At 44.0% G+C, this 24,432-nt stretch overlaps 1 protein-coding gene across 1 annotated transcript in view; it reads left to right on the top strand.

Moving 5' to 3' along the window:
• RHPN2 (rhophilin Rho GTPase binding protein 2) overlaps positions 1-24,432 on the top strand; it is a 56,422-nt gene that overhangs the window by 4,577 nt on the left and 27,413 nt on the right. The window contains exons 2-3 of the mRNA XM_075838443.1: positions 14,221-14,333; positions 22,525-22,653. Coding sequence (XP_075694558.1) covers positions 14,221-14,333; positions 22,525-22,653 — 242 coding nt within the window. The remainder of the gene's footprint in view (positions 1-14,220; positions 14,334-22,524; positions 22,654-24,432) is intronic.

Genomic DNA, 24,432 nt, shown 5'->3' with positions numbered 1-24,432 from the left:
ATAGAACCCTGACTGACACAATGGTGACGGATCCGGTCCCAATGGTTTCCGATTGTCTCAGTTGTACAAGGGTTCCGTTGTTTTGACGGAATCAATAGCTTAGTCGGCTACGTTATTGATTCCGTCAAAAAGACGGAAGCCTTGTACAACTGAGACAAACGGAAACCATTGGGACCGGATCCGTCACCATTGTGTCAGTCAGGACTCTATTCTGACGGAAACCTCCGATGGAACATCAGAATAGAGCCCGATCGGATAAGTGAACGAAGCCTTAGGGCGCTATTCACAAGGTGCGCACAAATTGCGGTTTATCGCGGCAAAATGCAGTATTTTTTGTGTGAAATCGCAGGAGAATTATGCCATGTTGCTGCGATTTTGCGGTAATCGCGGCACGTTTTGACCGCACCATGTTAATGGACCCTAAGGCTGAGATTAGACGCGGTGGATTCTGCAGCAGATCTCGCTCATTGCATTGCAAAGGGTGAAATCCGTGGTTATATTACCCACTATTTTCACACATGAATGAGCGTGCTGCCGTTTTAAATATCTGTCGCCGATCTTTATATGGATTTTTTTTCCACTATATGTGGATAGGGTTTTAAAAATCTAATCCACATGTTCGCACGGCATATCTGCAGTAATTCCGCCCTACCTGACACCCTGTGGGTGCGTTCACACCGGACAGTCAAATCATGTTTTTTTTACGTGATTTTGTGAAGAACATATTAAAACCGCGATTTCACCAGGACGTGTGAATACTATTACTTCGTCATAGTTTATATAAGAGCCTCTATTGAAAACCAGATATAAAAACTAAGGATGGCCTAAATGCTGTCGATTTTTAGTTTCAGTACCAGTCACCCCTCTCTAGGTGCCAGTTTGATGGCCGGGCGTACAAATCAAACCTAAACAAATGGGGTCCACTTATGGTTCCTTTTACCATACCCCCTAACCACGTAGGACGGCGGCCCTGGGGCTTGCGGTGCTTGTGGACAGGGGAGTCCAGCAGGTTCTTACTACCATAAAAAAGGCAATGAGCCCAACCTGGGCTGGGCCCTCTTTCTCCAGGGGCCCCATAAATACTGCATGTGTTGCCGCTAGAATACATAAACCCATGATTGGAGGATTTATTAGATCGAGTACAAAGCATCTTGGACAGGACAAGGTTCATTCATTGTCCTGTTATGTGTAGAAAGGCCTCGGTGCAGACAAGATAACGTTATTTTACAAGTCACTCATTGTTTTTGCAAAGTAATTGTTCTTTTTGAACATTCACATCACAAGGAAATGGGTATAATCCCTCCTGTCTTATCTTCCAGGGGTCAGTTTTTCTTTCAGGTGCTGCCAAGCAAACATTCAGATCCTCTCTAAACACCCAACAAAGGCCTTTATCTGGGTATTTAAATACAGTTTAGCCCCAATAGCCGCCCTGCCGAGCGTTCCGAATTGGAGCGCTAAATCCTGCCTGGGAAACAATCCTGCGTTCCTTCAACAAGTGAACAGTAGGAAGGACAATCCCATTGACTCTTGAGATCAGTAGCCAAAGCTTCGCAACTACGGAGAAACATTTATAAAATAACATCCGACGACCAAAGGAGTTCACGTTAGTGTTTTTTTGGGGGGATTGGCGATTTATAAGTACTGGGTTTCTAGGAAATATAATCACTTTGATAATTGAATTAGCCTGGGAATCTATGGAATAAGGTCCCCTTAGATGAGCTTGCAGTGACCTTGTAAAATCACATGGCTACAAGAATCTCCAGTAATTAGTCAGGGCCCAGAAATTGGGAAGAGGGCCACTTTGCCTTTCCAGCGCACAATGTTGTCTTGTTTGTTGGGCTGTTTTTGCATAAATCAAACACAAGGAGCCGAAGACAAAGCTTCTATTCAGCCGCGGTCCTTCACCGTGAGCCGGGGCGCACTCATTACTAATATGATAATCACAATCTGACAGCGAGTAAACAGAGGTGATGTGGCGCTCCGCTCATTTACATCTTACTTTCTATTAGATGAAGATATTACACACTAAGCAGGGCTGACACATTAATGAGCTGTTGTCCCTGAGGAATCTGAACCGTACAATGGGCTGTTTACAGGCCGCGGGGTAATGAAGCGGTCCGTGTTACCAAACATGTGCATGACGTGTGCCCCTGGTTACATAGGGTTTTACTAGTTAGAATAGGATTTGCATCTGAAATGAGTTTACACACAGATGCGCACAGAAAAAGTGCATAAGGCTGGATTCACACGTTATGTTTTGGTGCAGTTTTTGATGCAGTTTTTGAAGACCAAGCCAGAAGTGGATCCAAAAGGAAGCAAAGGTATAAAGAAAAGACTGACGCGTTTCCATTCTTTTGTGTCCTGACCTAATACAGGTATCTATAGGGATATGTGGAACTCTCAGACTGGTAATGGAAGCTGTCTTGGCCTCACAGAGTGTTTCAGGGAAGGAGTGCGCTGGTCTTGTGGGAGCAGTGACCTATCCAGTGCTGATGATGTCAGTGGTGACAGGGCTGAAAGTGACACGTGCAGCGTTATGATGTGAGGAGAGGAAACAAGTGGCAGACCAAAGATTAAGGCCACGTTCAGACATGGCAGATTTGTGATGCGGATTTCACACCGCAGGTCCGAAACAATTTACAGTACAATTCATGTGAATGTCGTTTTCAAAACCCCGTCTTGATGTATCAGATAAAAATTCACACGGAAATCAGAGCATGTTCATTCTTGTCTGGAAATGTTGCGGATCTTTACAGCGGATTCACCCTTTGCAATGCATTGGACAAATCCGCACTCTAGTCTATGGGGGATTCGTGACAACGCGTCCCCCACGGGTGCACCACGGACGTGACAAAACGTCAGGTTGCCGACGCTCGTCTGAGTGTAGCCTTAGAGAGAACAGGGCTGAAGTGAAGGGGAGAGTCATGATGTGAGGAGGGAAATAAAGACAAGTGTGAAAGCAAGTGGGGCGATCAGCGACCCACAGCAGCACAGAGTATCGGCTCATTCACACTTCCGTATCTCTGATCTGTATTAAATAAAAAATCATTACAGAGATGTTGACAAGACATTTTAATGTTTTATTCCCATTTCCGTTTTTTACATTCGCTTTTTTTATGCACTTGGCAATATACTGAATATGCAGCGCGTTCCAATGCATCCATATTGGTACCGTTTTTAGCCCATAGAAGTCCATGGGTTGATTTTTAAAAACGCATATTCCATTTTTACATAGTTCACATTTATGTCCATATTTTTTTATTCTTATTTTTTTTATAGATCTGTATTTTAGCAACATTAAAAAAAAAAGGAACAAATACGGATGAAAAACGCAAAACTTATACCAAAATACAGAACAAAAACAGATACAATACGGAAACCAAAGCAAAACGGAACAAATTGTAACATTAACTACCCTAATTGCACATCTGTATTTGATCCGTTTTTCATACCTAATGCCTTGTTCACACGGTGTGTATTTGACGTGTTTTTCATTGCATTTTACGCGCTGAAAAGCGCGTCAAAAACTCATTATTCAAGCTTCCCATTGACAATGGGAAAATACATTTCATGCATATGATGTGGCTTTTTACGTCAGATTTTTTTTAGCGCCGTGTAGACAAGGCCTAAGTGTGAAGGAGCCGCGTTTCTGGAGATGAGTGTGCTTGTGAGGGGAGGTCGGGGCCAAGTTTACAGCTACCTGTCAGAACTTTATTGTTGTTAGGTTTTGTTTTTATTGTTTTTGTTGTTTTGTGGCATTATTTTGTGGCGTCTCGTTGTGATTTGTTTGCTGTTTATTTTCTTCACTTGTTTTCTACAACTTTGTATGTTATTTGACTACACACATGTCCGGCAATAACAAGCGCCAGAAACAGTGTTTGTATTTCCAGGATAACAATATTTGGACTTGGTAGTGAAATATATGAACCCATAAACTTCTTTAACAAGTGCCGTAATATTACAGTATGAGGCGATATTCAACTCCATGGCTGACAGGGCAGGTGACCTTCACATTAAATACATTGCCCTTACAAAGCTGATCCATAATATGAAGACATTTGTACTGGTAAAGGAAAGAAGTGTAAAAGACATCTCTAAAAAGATCGTTCCTTCCAAAGTCATTACATTTTGTAGGACATTCATTCGTCCTTTATGGGTTTATAGACCTCAGTGGGTGGCGCTATTGCATTGACCTCTATGGAAAGATTGGCCAATGCCTTGATGGTGAAAAGTGGTACTGCATGTTATAAAAGTTTGTTCTCTAACAATTTGATGGAAGCCCCCTACCCCAATTTGATGTCAACGTCTCTGCAATATACTTTATAGCCTAACAATATTCATAGTAAATGCTAATCCCCTTTAAGGGTCATCTATAAACTTTTTTGAGTCTATTGCAATGGAATTATGTTTCCTATAACTACTATAGGGAGGCTGGAGAGACAATTCTACACTATGAGTAAGAAAGTTTGTACTTTAAATGAGACACAATATAAATGCAAAGTGAGTAATAGATAAAGTATGGAAGCTTCGGTTCAGGAAGAGCAATAATTAGTGGAAGGGTTAATCCGGCGGCGTGTGTTACATAAAAATAGCTATTTTCAAGTGTATCCAACCTGTTTTTAATGCGGTTTTACGAGCTGTGAGATTAACGCGGGAGGAGCGGCCATTTTATCTCGCTATGACCCATCTAGTGTAACGTTTACTGACCCTCCCCTAATTACCCAACGGGTCATTGGGTCTATTACACAGCTTCAAACCAAACCTCGACGACAGCTTGATCTGAACTACAATAGTAGAGAGAATGGGAGTTGTAATCCAATGCCAGGCTAAAACTGGGCAAACATGCTCCATTAATGTAGAAATGCGAATGATACCGGCCACACACACCGATAACCAGTCCCTGTTGTCTGTCTCCATTATAGACTGTTACCCAGTTTTTTTCAGACTCCTTAGGCCCTGTTCACACACAGTTTTTTGCAGGCAGAAAAAAAAATCTGCAATTTTGAGGCAGATTTTTTTTTTAATTTTTTTTTAATTTATTTATTTTTGTCACAGTTTCCACTGCGTCTTTTGCCCACAGCCATTGAAGCTAATGAGAGGACAACAGGCAAAAAACGCCACGAAGAATGCGTGAAAACGACTGCCGCAGTTTTTTTCTGCTTCCTATTGATTTCAATGGGCTGTCAAAGGCAGCATTGAAATCAATGGGGGCGATTTCGGCCGTTTTTTTTTTTCTGGGGCACGGTTTCTGCATCAAAATTAGCGCCAAAAAACTGTGTGAACTGGGCCAAAGGGTATGTCCACATAGGACGGATATGCTGCGGATTTGCTGCTGCAGAAAATATGCAGCAATCCGCAAGCAGAATTTACTGTGAAATTCGAGTGATTGTAAGGTTATGTTCACACGCCCTATTTAAGGACGTAATTCAGGCGTTTTACTCCTGGAATTACGCCCGAAAAAACGGCTCCAAACCGTCAAAAGACGGCGCGTAAAAAGACGCCCGCCTCAAAGAAGTGCATGTCACTTCTTGGGACGTAATTGGAGCCGTTTTTCATTGATTCCAATGAAAACCAACTCCAATTAAGTCCGTAAAAGACACCGCGAAAAACACGTGCACTTGTCAAAACGTCTGAAATTCAGGAGCTGTTTTCGCCGTAATTTCAGACGTAATTGGCGTTGCCGTGTGAACATACCCTTAGGGTGAAATCACATGAGGTATATCTTTTTGCAGAAAATCATTTCTCACCTGAATGGAACTTCTGCAAAAAAAAATCTGCCGCGTGTGAATCCACCCTTAGTCCTTGTTCACACAGTGCTGCAGATTTTGCATGTATTTTTCAAGCTAAAACCAGGAACGGAACCTAAACAGAAGAAATATGTAAAGGAAGGCCTTGTAGATATCCTGGATCCAATTATGGTTTTGGCTTAAAAATGCAGGCAAAATCTGCACTGTCTGAACAAGGCCTTACTGTGTTTTCGTAATGGAAAAGCGGTGAAATCCACAGCAAAACAAGAAGTGTGGATTTTACTGCAGTTTTAAAGATCCCCATGAAAGTCTATCAGAAAAATAATCAGCGTTTGCGCAACATAGGTCAATTTTCGCACATCTTTTCGGCGTTTTTTTTCTTTTTCCTGCAGCGTGTGGCTGAGATTCCTTAAAATCTCATCTACTTTGCTGCTACTGTAAACGCTGCGGAATTGCCACTGTGTATACGTAACGTGTGGACATACCCTAAGGGGTAAAGGTGCCTAGTTATGCAGTAATATATCACACCTATTGCTGCATAGCCTGGTTAGATTTGGCATTCAGGACTCTAGGAGAGCAGGATGACAATACCTAGGGGAGCTATAACGGCGACCTTAATGGTTGTCACCCAGCTTTTCCAGAAACAGACAAGACGTAATAGAATTTTTGACAACTTGACAGAAGAGGATGACTCGAGAACTTATACTTTTGTTATGGGGAAATACTTTTTGAGAGTTGAGACTTGCCCTTTTCATCTGGATCGCTCACCCGTAACACAAGTGTCTGAGGCGCTGGGTGTATCGATTCTGACCTTCTCGGGCCTTTCAAAGACAGGAAGCAGAGTTGTTCTGGACTGTTTACCATGCAAAACTGTCTGCAGAGCTCTTATGTGGCCTGCTGGGATTTAAAGAACTCCTCTGCCTCTTAATAATCTACCCTTCAAGTGACAAAAGGAAGATCCGGTTGACAAACAGACAGGACTCGCTGATTTCAGCAGAATTGGCGGGCGATCTGATGTGTATGATCGCCCGGAAAAAAAGGATCGGCATGGTGGATTTCATATCACTTCTTTGAACCATGGGAGATAAGCGGTGCCAAATGTGTCTGGTAGCTTACTCCCATGTCCCTATTAAAATAAGCATGCATGCGCCTGTATATTTATGGGGGGTGGGTTTCACGAGCGAGCTGTCGGCCGATCACTCACTAATGTGTATGGTTGGCAAAAGTCATAGGAGCGGGTTCACATTACCTATTTCCTCATGTTTGTTCTTGTGTAAGAATCTTATCAGGGGAAACATTTATCAAGTTACCTCTAGGCTAAGGCTAAGTTCACACTAGCATTAGTATACTTTTACCTCCCTTCCGTCAGAGGAAGAGAGGATCGAAAGATAAAACGGAAAGCAACGGTTCCGTTAAAATTGCCAAAACACAAGAAACCTAGCGAACGGAGACAAACGGAAAGCAACTGAAACAAAAGAATTACCATTGAAATCAATAGCAATTCTAACGGAACCGTTACTTTCCATTTAATCCTTCGATCCACTGACGGAAGAGAGGTAAAGATATACTGACGCTAGTGTGAACTTGGTCTAAGTTCACACTTGCATTGTATAATCGGTTATTCTGATCCGTTTTTAGATCCGTATCAGGCTTTGTTCACATCTGCGCTAGGGCTCCGTTCCATCGGAGCTTTCCGTCGGAACGGAGCCCTGACAGACACAAACGGAAACCAGAGGTTTCCGTTTCCATCACCGTTGATTTCAATGGTAACGGATCCGGTGCCAATGGTTTCCGTTTGTCCCCATTGTGCAAGGATTCTGTCGTTTTGACGGAATCAATAGCGTAGTCGACTGCGCTATTGATTCCGTTAAAACAACGGAACCCGTTCACAACGGTGACAAACGGAAAACATTAGCAAAGTTTCCGTCCCCATTCAGATCAATGATGAAGGAAACGGAAGCTGAGGTTTCTGTTTGCCTTTCCGTTGAGGGGTTAACCCGACGGAAACCTCAGACGGAACCCCTCAACGGAAGGGCAACGCAGATGTGAACAGGGCCTTGTTTATATTATTGCTGTCGATATAAAAAAAACTGGAATCCGTTTGCATCTGTTATTTTGATTTCAATGGGATTTTTAACGGAACAGTTTTTATCCTTATTCTGATCTAAAAACGGGTCCGCGTAACGGATTATACAACGCAAGTGTGAACTTAGCCTAAAAGATCCCTTGCAAGATCCTCTAATGGCTCTGTACCCAGGACGTCATGCTCTGATTCCTATTGGATTCATGTGGACTGGATACATTGCACGTAAAAGTCCTTTAATCCGTCGATACAAATAAAAATGAATCTGGCCCCGGCTATTGTCAAGGAACTGCCTGATGATTTACATAATATCATTATTATATAATATTTGCAGAAGCAACTACACATCCATAAGAGCTGCCGGGGAAAAAAAAATTGCTGCAATTGCTTAAATAGCAATGACCTCGTATAATATTATTAAACCTACTCAAGGGCTGCTGGCAGGGTATCAACTTTCTGACCCTTGCCCTAAGGATCCATTGGCATATAGATGTCTGAATCAACTCGAATCTACTGCCGTGGTATAAATTCCTTGCAGTTGCTTGACTAGTAATTACGACATAATCCTATAGTAATGGGTCCTGTTAGGTTTATGAGTAACCCAAATCTACTGAATGGCCGATTTCTTGTGGGCAATAAACCAAATCTAGTACCCAGCTGCCTGGAATTTTGTCCATAGATAAAGATACATTTACATAACATGATATTGGGGAATTGTTACTTGAGCATTTTCCCAAAATTTCTGCAGAATATTTCCAAAAACGAGTTTCAGTATGAATCCTCCCCCCTGCCATATACATTGTTTCAGGATTTGAAGAGTTAACTCCTAACCCGCCGTGGGTTTATGGCGTCGCATGAACGTCACTTCCAGAGATCTCAAGGTTTGTAACGTGTAATTTGGAAAAGCAGCCGTCCTCAGACAGGGACTAATTACAGGATTCACATAGGGGCCCGCATGCTACAGGACTTTCAGCTCGACCAACTACCACATGACTTGTGCCCGCAGGAAGATGTGGACAGTAAAATACCCAGCAGCCAAGGAAATCATTGTCAGGCAAAATATAGAATTTAAAGGAGCTCTCCGGGTTTATTTTAATTTCCCCGAATTGAAGGATAGATAAAAATGACATAGATCTTCTGAATCACAGAAGTTCCAATTTTAGGCCAGTAGGGCATTCTGTTTCTTGTAGTTCCACCATAGTTAGTTACAAGTTTACTGTCACTTTAAATTTTCGGTACATTTTGCTTTATTGAGTTAATAATGTCAGGCTATAAGAAGTTCACATAATGTCCGGTATTTGGGATGTTTCGTGCTGTTGCTGTTTCATGCTCAAGAATATAACAATGACAACTCAAAATAAATCTGCGTTTGTGTTATCTGTACGGCGTAATACAATGTCCCCAATCCCATAGAGGTTTCAGTTTAAAGGGCAAATTCTGAGAAATTGATATGCAGAACGCGAAGTCTCAGCTGAGGAAAACCATAAAATCTTTAGGACATTCCGCCCCCCCCCCCCCCCCCCCCCGGGCTGGAGCGTGTCCTTTATTAACCAGGAGAGCGATGTCAGAGGTGTAAACTCCGGATACAACTAACAGAAGCTCTGATGACATCATGAAAGTTCCTTGAATTCTGAGTCAGGGATAATCTATTTCTGTCATCCGCCCATCCATCCATCCCACCATAGTATAATGCACCCACACAGTATAATGTCCCCCCATAACAGCCCCATACAGTACAATGCCTCCATATGAGCTCTCCATACAGTATAATCCCCCCCATATCAGCCCCCCATACAGTATCATCTCCCCCATATCAGCCCCCCATACAGTATCATCTCCCCCATATCAGCCCCCATGCAGTATAATGCCCCCATATGTGCATAATAGAAAAATAGCATAAATACTTACCTATCCTCGTTCCTTCGCCTCCTCCGGTTTGTGCTATGAGTGACTCGGCGCAGAGAAGCGCGATGATGTCGCTACATCCCGCCAGCCTGCGTCGGAGCCTCTCAGGGCACAGTGAATGCTGGATCAAGGAGACGTCAGCTCCTTGCTCCAGCATTGAATGGAACCGGGACCTCAGTGAGTGACTCGCGACCCCCCGGAGGTCTTCACATGAAGTCCCAGGGGGACGCGACCCACAGTGTGTAATGTATTGTGCAGTTTGCGGTGGAGAGAGGAGGGGAGGGGGTTGTAATTTAACGGTCCTTCCCCCTCCACCGCAAACAGCACAATACAACACAATACCATACATTACAACGCAACACAATACATTACAAGCCAACACAACACATTACAATGCAGACTCCGCAGCTCACCTGGAGTCCTCCGCACCGGCTCTTCCGCTTCACTGGCTGGAAGACGTGTCACGTGACAACAGTCATATGGTACACTAAGTGTACCATGTGACCGAAACTAGGAAGTGCCGGCTTCACGGCACAGAAGATTTATTTAACAAGCATGTGGTATGGCAACGTGGGCCCGTGGGCCCCACAGGCTTAGGGGCCCGGTCGCAACTGCGACCGCTGCGACCCCTATAGCTACGCCACTCCTATCTATCTATCTCAGTGTTTGCCACTGATTTAGCAAGGACACGGTCAGGTTGACACAGAGTTCCTATAGTATCTGATTCTGCATTCCAGGCATGTCTCCAGTATTGGGCGCTCCTGCCAGCTATTGTTCACCAACTCCTAGAGGGCACGCTCGTTCCATGGCGAGCCCTCGCTGTGAGTAATAACCTTATCAATATCTGGGTGGGAACTAAAAAACAAACTTACATTGCAGCAGATCTCCGTGTCCTACACATCCACACCCAGCTTCTTATACCAGTGTGTGTGTGTGTGTGTGTGTGTGTGTGTGTGTGTGTGTGTGTGTGTGTGTGTGTGTGTGTGTGTGTGTGTGTGTGTGTGTGTGTGTGTGTGTGTGTGTGTGTGTGTGTGTGTGTGTGTGTGTGTGTGTGTGTGTGTGTGTGTGTGTGTGTGTGTGTGTGTAAATTTTGCATGTATTTTACTGGTGTTTTACTGACCTACTTCCTAACTGAAAAAGCTTTGCCACTCTAAGAAAGTAGCGTAGCTCAAAAACCATTCTTTCCAAGTAACTTAAAGGGTATGTCCACCTTTGAACCTATTCTTCTTCTGTTCCCTGCTGTTGGTTTCCCCCGGTCCCATGTGTTGTATAGGCCCCAATGATCTGTAACATCACATGATCGTGTCGTCCAATGGCTGCAGGCCGCACTGACTATATTGACCTACAGCAGTAATTGGACAATGCAGTCACATGACCTATCCATATGGATGCAACACATGGACCCACCAGAGACCTAAGAAGAGTGGCATCAGGGGACAGAAGAATTTTAATGGTAAGTATATAAGGCCTTTGTTTGTGGGACATGATGGCGTACGCTATTGCTCTGTTTCCTGCCCTGTGGTACACACCATTGGCATAAATGGGTGGAGAAGAGGGTGCTGGAGGATAAAGCTTTTGTAAGTAGGGCTGAAGGGGACGCAGACAGCAAAGGTCCCCAGTGCGGCAACAGTAAATGGAACCCTTGGTCTACACCCTTGTGCATTATAGATCACCCCCTCTCTAAGAGTCTACCAATATTTGTGACCTACCTATGAAATTTATTAGCCCAGTCCCTTACATGCAACATTATAGACCTTAAGATGCAGTTCGCTTCTTTTATGGGGGGGGGGATAGGGACCACTTACCTACTGGTCCCTTGTGCAGCGGTAGCACAAGTAGGGGACATAGTTGGTTTAATCTATGGGGAATATGTTAAGATTGGACCGTTTCCCGTCGTATTGTACAAAGACACATCAAATGGGCAATGACTACTTGGAACCTCGTTCAGATGAGGCCCATCAAACGTATATCGGGGTCTAGGCAATAAACTGCTTCATGTTTTTCACTGTCGTTCTCAAGTAGTCACACATTTGGTGACATGTCTGCGACAAGAACGCCTCGTCTGCTGGCATTTTCCCAGATAAATTGCCTTTAACAGTCCCATTTACTGCTCATTGAAATAAAGACCAATTGCAGGATGTTCTGTGCATAAAATGACTCACCGGACAATGGGCCGTTCCTCACCTCCCGCTGACACCCTTTGTCTGATGACATCATCCTCTCCAATAACAAATCCCACGCTTTGTGGTCGCCTTTCACTAAAGGGTGACTCAGATTCCGAGATGTGTAAACTAAGTGACCGGGACAATGAAGGACGACATTAATGCATCAGGATATTCCCATAAACGCCGCTGCAGACACGATAAATATGCACATATGAAGTGGTCACCGCTCTAAAGGGAACTGCTATACTTTGTATTTTCATGTGTTGTCCTGTAAAACCTACGCCGACGTCTGGTTCTGAACGCACAACCTGGTTTCACTGCCTAATAAAATCCAGCTGCACGACCTGTTGTTAAAAAACGATGGCGGCCGCCATTTATCAGCAAAACCAACGCCAATGATAACGCAACACGAAGCCGAAGCTACTTGGGCCATTGCTCGTAGATAGTCACCACTTCTAGGAATACTTACTGGGCATATTCTATTGGTAGTATCTTACTGGTCCAATTTGGAGCATAGGGTATGGAGTGAATTAAAAGTTCATGTTGTGTTCCTAACTTTTTAGGTTGTGCTCAAGATGGCGGAAGTGTTGGATAGTAAACATTATATTTATCCCCATTGGTCTAATACATAATGGTTACAAAAAGATCAATCTAAAAATAATCGGGTCGATGCTTGAATCCCCCCATAGTATAGGCAAAAGTTTATCTATGATCTTAGCCGTGTGATCGATTGCTAAATATTTCCCACGTAGCTTAGGTTTAACTATTAAAATCCGAACTTGGTGACTATTAGTGTAGCGTTGGGTTGTGAAGAGGTTGCTATCCCACTAGGGCCATGTTACGGAAGGGCCCCGTTTGCCCCTCTGCCCCATAAAAGAATACTAGCCCTGTCACTGACATGTCATAGTTGTGGGGGGGCTCTACGAGACTTTACATTGGGGTCCCTCAGTTTCAGGTCACACCTCTGTGCAACAATGATGTCGTTGGTACAGTTAATTACCTGTTTAAAGGGGTTGTCTGGTTTAGAGACCCACTTCCATACGCCCTATTAGGAAAATCTGAGTTAATCGTGGGGAGGGTGAGGGTCCCCTGTTCAGGATCCTCATCTCTTGGCAAGAGCAGAGAGCAGTTACATAGTGTCTCTCGCTCTGGAGGACCTGTCCTGGCCTGCATTACACATACATCTCATTGATATGAATGGGCATTGTGTAATGCTTCATTTCCCCTGTGGTGGCGCTGCAGGGAAATTGAACACTTGCTCCCAGGTTCTCACACAGATTATAGTTGATCGCCGGGGGACACTTTGTGATATCCTTATTATCAAGGAACCCGTCTAACCTGTAGGGATTGTCCAAAGTGGAGAACCCCTTTAAATGGAAGGCCTTAGGCCTTGTTTTACACTGCTGCGGCCTGGAGACACACTACCGCTGGTGCATTAATTCCTCATTCTATCAAGTGACCACAGTATTTTATAGAAAAACGTTATAGCTAGTTGTTGGCATCGATACCTGGGCCTTCCTCTTTCAATATCTTCTGTTGCTGTATTGTGGGTAAGATGAGCTCTATGGTAGTCACAGGAAGAGTATCACCGTGGAAGTAAATCATTCTTTGTAGTCTAAAGCCTAAGATTTATTTTAGCTAATCGATAACTCAAACCGCAATACCCAAAGTGGCAAAGCAGATTTCTTTCAAGTGGAGATGCCCTCTAAGTAACTATAAAAAAAAGAGTTCTAGCTCTACGCCATTCTGATTGGGCAATTGAGACCGTGGCGCCATCGTTGCACTGAGTCGCCTCAAACTTTGCAACTCCATGGATACGAATGTCTTCTAGCCTGTGATGTGATGATTGGGAGTGGTCGCTGGCTGCCACCTGTTGTTACAACCCATTTAGGCCCTGTGCACACAGAGTTTTTTGAAGGCAGAAAAATCTGAAGGAATTTTGAGGCAGATTTTGACCTGCCTGCACTTTCTTGCTGCGGTTTTTGCAGAGTTTTTCAGCCGGAGCCATTGAGCGCCGTGGGCAAAAAACGCTGTGAAAAAAACGCTTTCTCTGCCTACCATTGATTTCAATGGGACGTCAGAGGCGGAACCGCTCTAAGAAAGAGCATGACGCTTTTTTTTTTTTTTACCGCGAGTGGCTAAAAACCGCGGTTTCGGATGGTTTTTGATGCTGATTCTGACGTGGTTTCTGCATCCAAATCCGCGTAAAAAAAACTGAGTGTGAACTAGGCCTTAGAAAGGAAAAGGTGTTTTTTGTTTTTTAACCTATTGCCTGCTGGATATATATTTGACAAATCTACATTTTCTTTATTAATTACAGGGCAAGTCCATCGCCCAGACCGGTCGCAGCAAATTACAGACTCAAAGAGCCGGGTTGAACAATCAGATCTTGAAAGCGATGCGGATGAGAGCCGGGGCTGAGAACCTCCTGCGGTATGTTCCCATCTCTCTGTACTCGGCTATAAAATGAAGCCTTTGTTCTGTCGGCTCCGGTGATCTTAGATTTCCCAGAGCAGATTCCCAACAGATGCAGCGTGCTAATGAACGCAGCGAGACAGCGCATTGATTGTAGCAACAGTTCATACACAGGTTACCAACCCTCTCCCTCCCGAGACTCTACTGTGACTGTGCATAGGGGGGCACCATGCCAGGGATCTCCATTAACCCTTCCACCGACACACAAACATACAAGTCTATTTACATTATATTTAATCTTGGACCTAAATTAGGTTTCTCGTCAAGCCCAGTAAAGCTAAAACTGTCACAGGGCCCCCAGCAACCATTTGTCATTTATATTACTGGGGTTTTTTTTATGTTGCAGAGGAGCCTTTTGGCCCCCTCGGGCACCTGGGCCTGGGTGCGACTGCTACCTACCCTTTCCTATAACTAAGTCCATGGTTAAAATGAGACATTTTTATAATAAAGAGCCATTGTTCACTTTAAATCCTTGGATTAATCTCCCATATTTATCAAATCTAATACATATCCAGGGGCAGACACAGACAGCGGAGGGACCCCGTGCAATATATGGGCCCTTGTTCTCTAATTAATCATAAATAATGAACCCCCCATCATCACCCCCTTATGTCTCTTTAAGGCTACATTCAGACGAGCGTAGCTAACCTGCAGTTTTTCACGTCTGAGGTGCACCCGTGTGGGGCGCGTTGTCACGGATCCCCCATAGACTATGGAGGGATGCGTGACACGCAGTAAAATAGGATATGTCCTATTTTTTCACGGACCCTTCACACGCTCCGTTCACACAACGGTCGTGTGAACGTCCACATGCTACATATATGCTCGTCTGAAAGAGCCCTAACAATCTATCAGTAAATTGTGAGCCATAAAATTCATTCACTCAGGCATTTATATGCAATCTATTAGACAGAAGAAGACTCCAGTGGGCCCCCTTACTTACTGGGCCCCTGTGCAGGTGCACAGGTCGCACCAATGATATGTCCGCCCCTGATCACCACTTCTGGCCTCGTCGTACTAGTATAGGATGTATTCACTAGAGACCTATGGCTTACTTTAGCACAGTGCTGAATACAGTATTTGCAGAGATCCCCTTTACATTGATTACTAATATTGTCCGTTCTCCGTTACTGATCGCTCGGTATTCTATAACTGCTATCCAGATGTTCTGTAATCCCAAAAGAGAACACAAGGCTCTGGAGCCATAACCTGTGGCATTGGATACTGGCAGTAGTAGTTTTGCAATACCAGGCAAGTCCTGTATCTGCCAGGACAAGCCGGGACTTTACCTTCCACATCAGAGACGTAGCTGTAACGCGCTGGGAGTAGTTTACAGTCTCGCACTTAGCGGAACTGCCATTGAAAAGTCAACGTCTTCACTAGAGTGGTCATTGTGATCTGTCTTGGTGGTCCGGGGCTCACAGTAGCCAGAAGGACAATAGTCTCCCATCCCCCCCCCCCCCCCCCAGACAGGCCTGTTTTCAGTGAATAACTCATAAAAGAACCGCAGAAAGTTTAGTCATCTCTTATTTCAGTTCATTGTGAAAGGGAACAAACTATTCTAAAGATAAGAAATCTATTGTGCAGGTCCATGTGACATACAGATATAGTTCGGAGTAGATGTATACTACAAGATTGCGAGGGCAACTTCCCTTTGACCTGGTGAAAAATGACGTGACACCCCCCCCCCCCCTCCCCTCCCCCATCAAACCCCTTTTTACCAAATTTTCACCTCTCTTCATGGACAGTCCTGCACCATTCGGGAAGATTGCAAGCTCCTTTTTCAAAGCGATAAGGCTCGGGCTAGAGCTCTACTGCAGATGTTCGAGCAAAGCCTCAGGCATGTTATGGCATCCCAACCAATCAGACTATATTGAGCAGAATTTATATACCATTACAATTAGTTGTGGTCAAGTGAGTGCGATGACTTTGCTCCAGCTACATTGCATGATCCTGGGGGACATCCGCCATACGGTACGACGGACTAGAGGCGCCTGAAGTCATCGTGTAGCCCTGGCTTCATAATGTTAGTGAATAGTATTCAGTATTCGTAGATATATTTACCAGTTTGACATTTGCCTTTACTGACCTCCTAAATATTGATGGCTACGTTCAGCCGACATCTTTTCCTCTCCACGTGCCCATACAATTGCACATTTTCTTTGGGTTAAGAGCGCATGTGTTCTTAATGGGGACTAAAGCCCCTATTACACCGGCCGATTTTGGCAGCGCGCTCGTCTGCTCCTGCCACACGGAGCTATGGATGGGGACGAGCGTCGTTACTCCGATCATCCCCATACGTTGTTATCATGTCTGCAGCGCGTCTCCCTGTTGACACACCAAGATGTGCTGCTGCCGACAACGATAATATTTCACTTTTTTAAAACGATATGACCTGCGGATGAACGGGTGCAACTCGTTTTTAACGTCCGATTTTTGCACTCAATCGTGTGAATCTGGCCTTATTCTCATCTAAAATCGGATCAGAGTAACCGATTATACAATGTAAGTGTGAACTAAGGCTAAGTTCACACTAGCGTTAGTATGCGTTTACCTCTCTTCCGTCAGAGGAAGAGAGGATCGAAAGATTAAACGGAAAGCAACGGTTCCGTTAGAATTACCATTGATTTCAATGGTAATCCTTTTGTTCCAGTTGCTTTCCGTTTCTCTCCGTTCGCTAGGTTTCCGTTTTTTTTTTCTTTGATGGAAGCAAAAGTGCAGTCTGCAGAACTTTTGTTTCTGGGAAAAAAAAACGGGAGATGTGCTGCCGACAACCAGAATATTCTACTTTTTTTAAAACGATACGATCAGCTGATAATTGAGCGTTTGCTCGTTCATCTGCTCATCGCTGCCGTGTTTACACAGGCTCGTCCGCCCGATAATCGCCCAGTGTAAAACCGCCTTTAGCCGCTGCCCAACACCTCTGGCAGCTGCTTATCTCTCGTGAGAACAAAGGATCAGGCATGTTAAAAGTCCAACACTCCCGATCCCTCTTTACCTCGGCGTCTGCCGAACGAATCTCGGCCGAAGAGCTTATACACATTAGCGAATCGACCAATCCACCGAAATCGGTGGGTTTCGCCGTCAATAGTCTAATGTGTATGGCCACGAGTAAATTCTAAGTCCCTGAGTCGTCCTCTTCTGACAAGTTTTTGCAGATTCTGCTGTTCTGGTTTATTGGTGGGTAGTACAGCTGGGTGACCGCTAATACGGCCGGCATCACAGCTCCATGTTGTCACCCAGCTTTACTAAAGTGCCGAGTTACAAATCGGCCCAGTAATGCAGTGATCTACCCCCACTACTATTACATGTGACATTTCCCACCCATAGTTGATTTATCGCGCAGGATAAGCCTTTAGTTCTCACCTGAGAGCAAATTTACACACTGTTCCTGAGTCTCTGAGGAGATGTTACTTGTCATATAACCTCAGTAGCGTCTCCAGGTAATAATGATGGGCAGGAACTTCAAAACGGAGACTAAGAGACCAAAGTATACAGGATTTTTGGATTACACTTTATGTTCAATTTAGGGTCCCCTTACATGGCCCGACGTGGGCCGTGTAAACGAACGCCAATGGATCAGACAGCTTGTTGTTCGGCGCTCGTTTGCTCCTTTCACAAGGCGCTATGTATGGGAGCGAGCGCTCCTTACTACGATTGCTCGTCCCCATACATTTCTATCGTGTCGGCAGCGCGTCTCCCTGTGTAAACAGGGAGATTTGCTGTTGACATCGATAATATTTTAGGCTGTATAAACGATCTGATCAGCCGATGAACGAGCGTTTGCTTGTTCATCGGCTGATCGTTGCCCTGTTTACATAGGGCAATGATTGGTCACTGATTGGTCGGTCACTGATTGGTCAGCGTCATACACTCCTCTGTACAACGCCCAGTTGGTAAAAAGTAAAAACATGCCCAGTTGGTCATTAAGAAACTAATTAGCATAAATCTAAAATTGCTCATAATTTGCTAAAAAATGATCGTTTTTCAAAATAAAAACCACTGTTCTCTACATTACAGCGCTGATCACATTATGTAGGAGACAGGGCACTTATAATCTGGTGACAGAGACTCTTTAACGCCGATTGATTTATTTTTATTGCTGTTTACACAGGGAGATGTGCTGCCTTTTTTTAAAAAAAATTTTTTATTTTTTTGGGTCACATAAACAAGCTGATCAACTGATGAACGAGCATTTGTCCGTTCATTGGCTGATCATTGGGAACGTGCGTTCATTTAAGCGAATGTGGCCTAAAAAAATGGTCGCTAGTCGGCAGCACATCCCCCTGTGTAAACAGGGAGACGTGCTGAGGACATGATGGAAATGTTTGAGGAGGAACAATCATAATAATAGTTGCTCATCCCCATATATAAACAATCATTGCTCCTTGTGATCAACAAGCGGTCTCATTGATCGGCGATCGTTTTACCATATTGGCCGGGGTAAAAGGAACCTTGGTGTGTACAGTTGGTCTCTCTAAATTGGGGCATCTAATAGAAGATCTGGTGAATGAAAAAATGCCCATGTGACTTACAACTAAGTGTCTTCTTACACGGGTAGATAAACTGCTTGTAACGAGTGCCAATCGAGGATATAGAAAGTCAATTGGCGTTAACGCCCTTTTACACTGGCCAATTATCAGGCAAATGAGCTTTCACAGAACGATCGTTCCCGATCATTGCCGTGTGTAAAAGGGAAACGATCAGTCGATGAACAAGCAAACGGTCGTTCATCGGCTGATCGTAACGTTTATGCAGCACAAAATATTATCGATGTCGACAGCAAATCTCCCTGTTTGGTACAAATGCTTCGGTGGCCTCGGCTAATTGAGCAACGTCCGTGCAACGCGCGTGATTTGCACGCGCGTTGCACGCACCTATATTAGTCTATGGGGCCGTGCAGACATGTTCGTGATTTTTACTCAGCGTGAGTCCGCTGAAAAAAAGTCACGACATGTCCGTTATTTGGGAGATTTGCGGAAGTCAATGGGTGCGTGAAAACCACGCATGTCGCACGGAAGCACTTCCGTGCGAACAACGTGATTCGCGCAACAGCTGTCAAAAGGATGAATGTAAACAGAAAAGCACCACGTGCTTTTCTGTTTACAAACATCCAAACGGAGTGTCATAATGATGGCGGCTGAGCGAAAAGCACGCAGCCGCGCATCATACACTAATGACACACGGAGCTGTTAAGAGTTTTTTGCGCACACAAAACGCCGCGTTTTTGCGTGCGCAAAAACGCCACGCTCGTGTGAGTGAGGCCTTAGACGTGGCCATGTGATCTGAGCTGCAGCTTGCTGCGTTTTTAAAAAAAGAATAAAAACATACCACAAACCAAAAGGCAGTGTATGCAGTACGTTATATATTATAGACCCTATAGAGCATGACGTCATCAGATACAGTGATACATGAAGTCATAAGCTTCAACCTCCAGGGATGTCATCTGACGGGTTTCCCATAAAATTCACAAACTGTTTAATTTGTTTAACATTTTCAAAAAGGGCTCTAGGTCTTCCCCGGGTAATTATAGACCAGTAAGCTTAACATCCATCGTGGGGAAAATGTTTGAGGGGCTATTGAGGGACTATATACAGGATTATGTGACAATAAATAGCATTATAAGTGACAGCCAGCACGGTTTTACTAAGGACAGAAGTTGTCAAACTAACCTAATCTGTTTTTATGAAGAGGTGAGCAGAAGTCTAGACAGAGGGGCCGCTGTGGATTTAGTGTTTTTGGACTTTGCAAAGGCATTTGACACTGTCCCCCATAGACGCCTAATGGGTAAATTAAGGACTATAGGTTTAGAAAATATAGTTTGTAATTGGATTGAGAATTGGCTCAAGGACCGTATCCAGAGAGTTGTGGTCAATGATTCCTACTCTGAATGGTCACCGGTTATAAGTGGTGTACCCCAGGGTTCAGTGCTGGGACCACTATTATTCAACTTATTTATTAATGATATAGAGGATGGGATTAATAGCACTATTTCTATTTTTGCAGATGACACCAAGCTATGTAATATAGTTCAGACTATGGAAGATGTTCATGAATTACAGGCAGATTTAAACAAACTAAGTGTTTGGGCGTCCACTTGGCAAATGAAGTTTAATGTAGATAAATGTAAAGTTATGCATCTTGGTACCAACAACCTGCATGCATCATATGTCCTAGGGGGCGCTACACTGGCGGATTCACTTGTTGAGAAGGATCTGGGTGTACTTGTAAATCATAAACTCAATAACAGCATGCAGTGTCAATCAGCTGCTTCAAAGGCCAGCAGGATATTGTCGTGTATTAAAAGAGGCATGGACTCGCGGGACAGGGATGTAATAATGCCACTTTACAAAGCATTAGTGAGGCCTCATCTAGAATATGCAGTTCAGTTCTGGGCTCCAGTTCATAGAAAGGATGCCCTGGAGTTGGAAAAAATACAAAGAAGAGCAACGAAGCTAATAAGGGGCATGGAGAATTTAAGTTATGAGGAAAGATTGAAAGAATTAAACCTATTTAGCCTTGAAAAAAGACGACTAAGGGGGGACATGATTAACTTATATAAATATATTAATGGCACATACAAAAAATATGGTGAAATCCTGTTCCTTGTAAAACCCCCTCAAAAAACAAGGGGGCGCTCCCTCCGTCTGGAGAAAAAAAGGTTCAAGCTGCAGAGGCGACAAGGCTTCTTTACAGTGAGAACTGTGAATTTATGGAATAGCCTACCGCAGGAGCTGGTCACAGCAGGGACAGTAGATGGCTTTAAAAAAGGGTTAGATAATTTCCTAGAACAAAAAAATATTTGCTCCTATGTGTAGAAATTTTTCCGTTCCCTTTTCCCTTCCCTTGGTTGAACTTGATGGACATGTGTCTTTTTTCAGCCGTACTAACTATGTAACTATGTAACTATGTAACAAAGGATTCATTAGACCAAATTTTATGGGCTTTGCCGTTGTAGTCGAATGCACCTATACGACGTTCGTCAGCAGCTTTAGGGTATGTGCACACACACTAATTACGTCCGTATTTGACGGACGTATTTCGGCCGCAAGTCCCGGACCGAACACCATGCAGGGAGCCGGGCTCCTAGCATCATACTTATGTACGATGCTAGGAGTCCCTGCCTCGCTGCAGGACAACTGTCCCGTACTGAAAACATGATTACACTACGGGACAGTTGTCCTGCTAAAGGGCAGGGACTCCTAGCGTCGTACATAAGTATGATGCTAGGAGCCCGGCTCCCTGCACGGTGTTCGGTCCGGGACTTGCGGCCGAAATACGTCCGTCAATTACGGACGTAATTAGTGTGTGTGCACATACCCTTACTCTCGAATATCCTCACAACCCTCTTAAATGGGCCATAAAAGAGACGCCGTCTTCTTCACAATCTCGATGACTGTTCTTCCCACCATTGAGGAGCTTCACAATACTTTTCATGTTCGTAGCTCGGTAATCCAATTATTTCCCAACTGCCTTGCAAAGTACTCAGAAAATTGCTCCAAGACCGTACAAACAATTGCTCGAGCAGCTGACAGTGGGTGAGCGACGGAGCCGTATAAAGACCGGGCTGTGTGCATGGTGGGGAATCTCAGAGCGAAATGACCACAGGATAATAAACTCTGGTATTTAATTGAATTCTGAGTAGACACATGTGGATGATAATGTCATCAGTCAATAATCCAATTGCTTTGCGTGCAATATTGTCACAATCCTGACGCAACTGTATCATTTCAGCAGCGAGTTCTGGACTCGCACCCTAATAAGTGAACACATATATTACATGCCGTTAAATGTGGGTTGTACGGGATTTAAAAAAAAAGGATGTCTCTTTCTTCCAGAAACAGCGCCACACCTGTCTTCAGGTTGTGGGTGGTATTGCAGCTCAGTCCCATTCGCTTCTATACAGCTGGTCTGCAATACCAGACACAACCTGGACAGGTGTGGCACTTTTTATAAAGAAAGCAGCCATCTTTTTCTAATCCTGTACAACCCTTTAAACTTCTCTAAGACCTAATCCTTTGCAGGAGGTAGAAAGGAGAATGTGAACAAGTCCGAGCACCTGTAACATACCCCTCGATTGGAGAATGTTCTGCCGGAGACGTCTTGCACCTAACAATGCCTTATTATTTTTCTGTCTTTTTTTTTTTAGGGCCACCAACAACAGTAAAATCCGAGAGCAGGTTCTGCTGGAATTAAGTTATGTCAACTCCAATCTGCAAGTTCTCAAGGAGGAGCTGGAACATCTGAACATATCGGTGGAGGTGTACCAGCACACAGAGTAAGGGCTTATTCAGACCAGCGTGTCACTCATCCGTGTGACGGCCGTTAAAAAAAAAAAACCCCCAAAAAACGCCATCGCGTGGTTGCATGTATTACAATGGCGCCGTTCACACAGCCGTTGTGTTTTTAACGGACCGTAGAAAAATAGGATATAGCCTATTTTCGTCCGTTTTCACGGATCCCTCAATAGACAAGTCTATGAGGGATTTGTGAAAACGGGTCCCGCACAAGTGCAACTCGGATATGAAAAACGATCGTTTTTCACGTCCGAGTTTGCAGTCATTCGTGTGAATCCCGTCGTTACGTCTCCCTATCGTTGCATTGATAACACATTTTATAAGGAGCCGCTTGACATCTGACGGGGGAGTTTTTTGCAGAACTTCAGCCATTGTTGCGCTCCAGCCCTGCCTCTGTTCACCAGAAAGGCCTATCTTGCCTTCCTGATAATAACGCTTACGTTGGCATATTGAGCCGGACTATTTTGAGTGTCTCTCAGAGATTGGGAATTCCTTGCCTGATAAGACCTATGTTGGCTGTTTTGCCGTCACACTCCGTATTTGGCTGGGGCGACATTTGCAACTTTGTAACCGCAACAACTGCACTTTGTAGCTCCCAACTTTCTGCTATGGAAAAGCGTAAGGCCTTGTTCACACGGCTTATTTTTGACGTGTTTTACACATGAAAAAAAAATGCTTGGATTAAGCTCCTTATTGACTTTAATGGTAATATGTGTCGTTAGTGCATATAAGGCGCGTTTGACACATGTGTCAAATTTAAATTACTCTGTTTTTTAGAAGAAGCGCTGTGTCAATTTGTTTTACGGGTCGTGTATTAAATGGGAGGCAAACACATTTAAAAAAATACATCAAAATACACGTATTTTTCAGCCCCCAAATTATGCCGTTTGAACATGGCCTTACGTGGGCAATTCTTGCAGGGTGTTCGCATCGGAGGAACATGTCATCACCATAGAAAATAACTTGACTTTCTCTTATTTCCTATAAAAAAAATAAGGAAGAACCCTGCTGTTTTTGTTTTGCATCAAAAATTTTGCATGGTCTCGAGTGGACTTACCCCTGAAAAGGATAAACCATTTAAATTAAAAAAAACAAATAATGCATTATTTATGGTGATTTTTGTGCGCTGGTGGTGAGTCTCTGAGGGTATGTTCACACAGCTTATTTTCGGACGTTTTTTCGGCCGTAAAGGGCCGAAAAATCGCAAGCAGAACGCCTCCAAACATCTGCCCATTGATTTCAATGGGGAAAACGGCGTTATGTTCCGACGGGGCATTTTTATACGCGACCATTTTGAAAAACGGCCACGTAAAAAAACGGCACTTCTTGCAACTCGCACAGAGTCCGCAAGGCTACATATTATGGAGAATTGAAGGGGTTGTACAGGATAAAAAAAAAATGGCTGCTTTCTTCTAGAAACAGCGCCGCACCTGTCCATGGGTTGTGTCTGGTATTTCAGTTCAGCACCAAGTGAATGAGGCTAAGCTGCAATACCACTCACAACCTGTGGACAGGTGTGGAGCTGTTTTTTGGAAGAAAGCGGCCTTTTTTTGTAATCCTTACAACCCCACATCCACAATTTTATTCATATGCGGTTTTCCTAATTGGTCAATGGGGAGCAGCCGCAACCCCGACACATCCGATAGCACTTGCTCCTGTGTAAAGATGAAATAAGTGCACCGCTAACCAGCACAACCCTATAGAGATAATAGAAAACGCTGTCGTCATTGAAATGAACTTATTATTACGCACTTTTATGA

This window comes from Rhinoderma darwinii, chromosome 9 (genome assembly GCF_050947455.1).
Source record: "Rhinoderma darwinii isolate aRhiDar2 chromosome 9, aRhiDar2.hap1, whole genome shotgun sequence".
NCBI lineage: Eukaryota > Metazoa > Chordata > Amphibia > Anura > Rhinodermatidae > Rhinoderma > Rhinoderma darwinii.
This window is presented reverse-complemented; position numbering and strand designations above follow the sequence as displayed.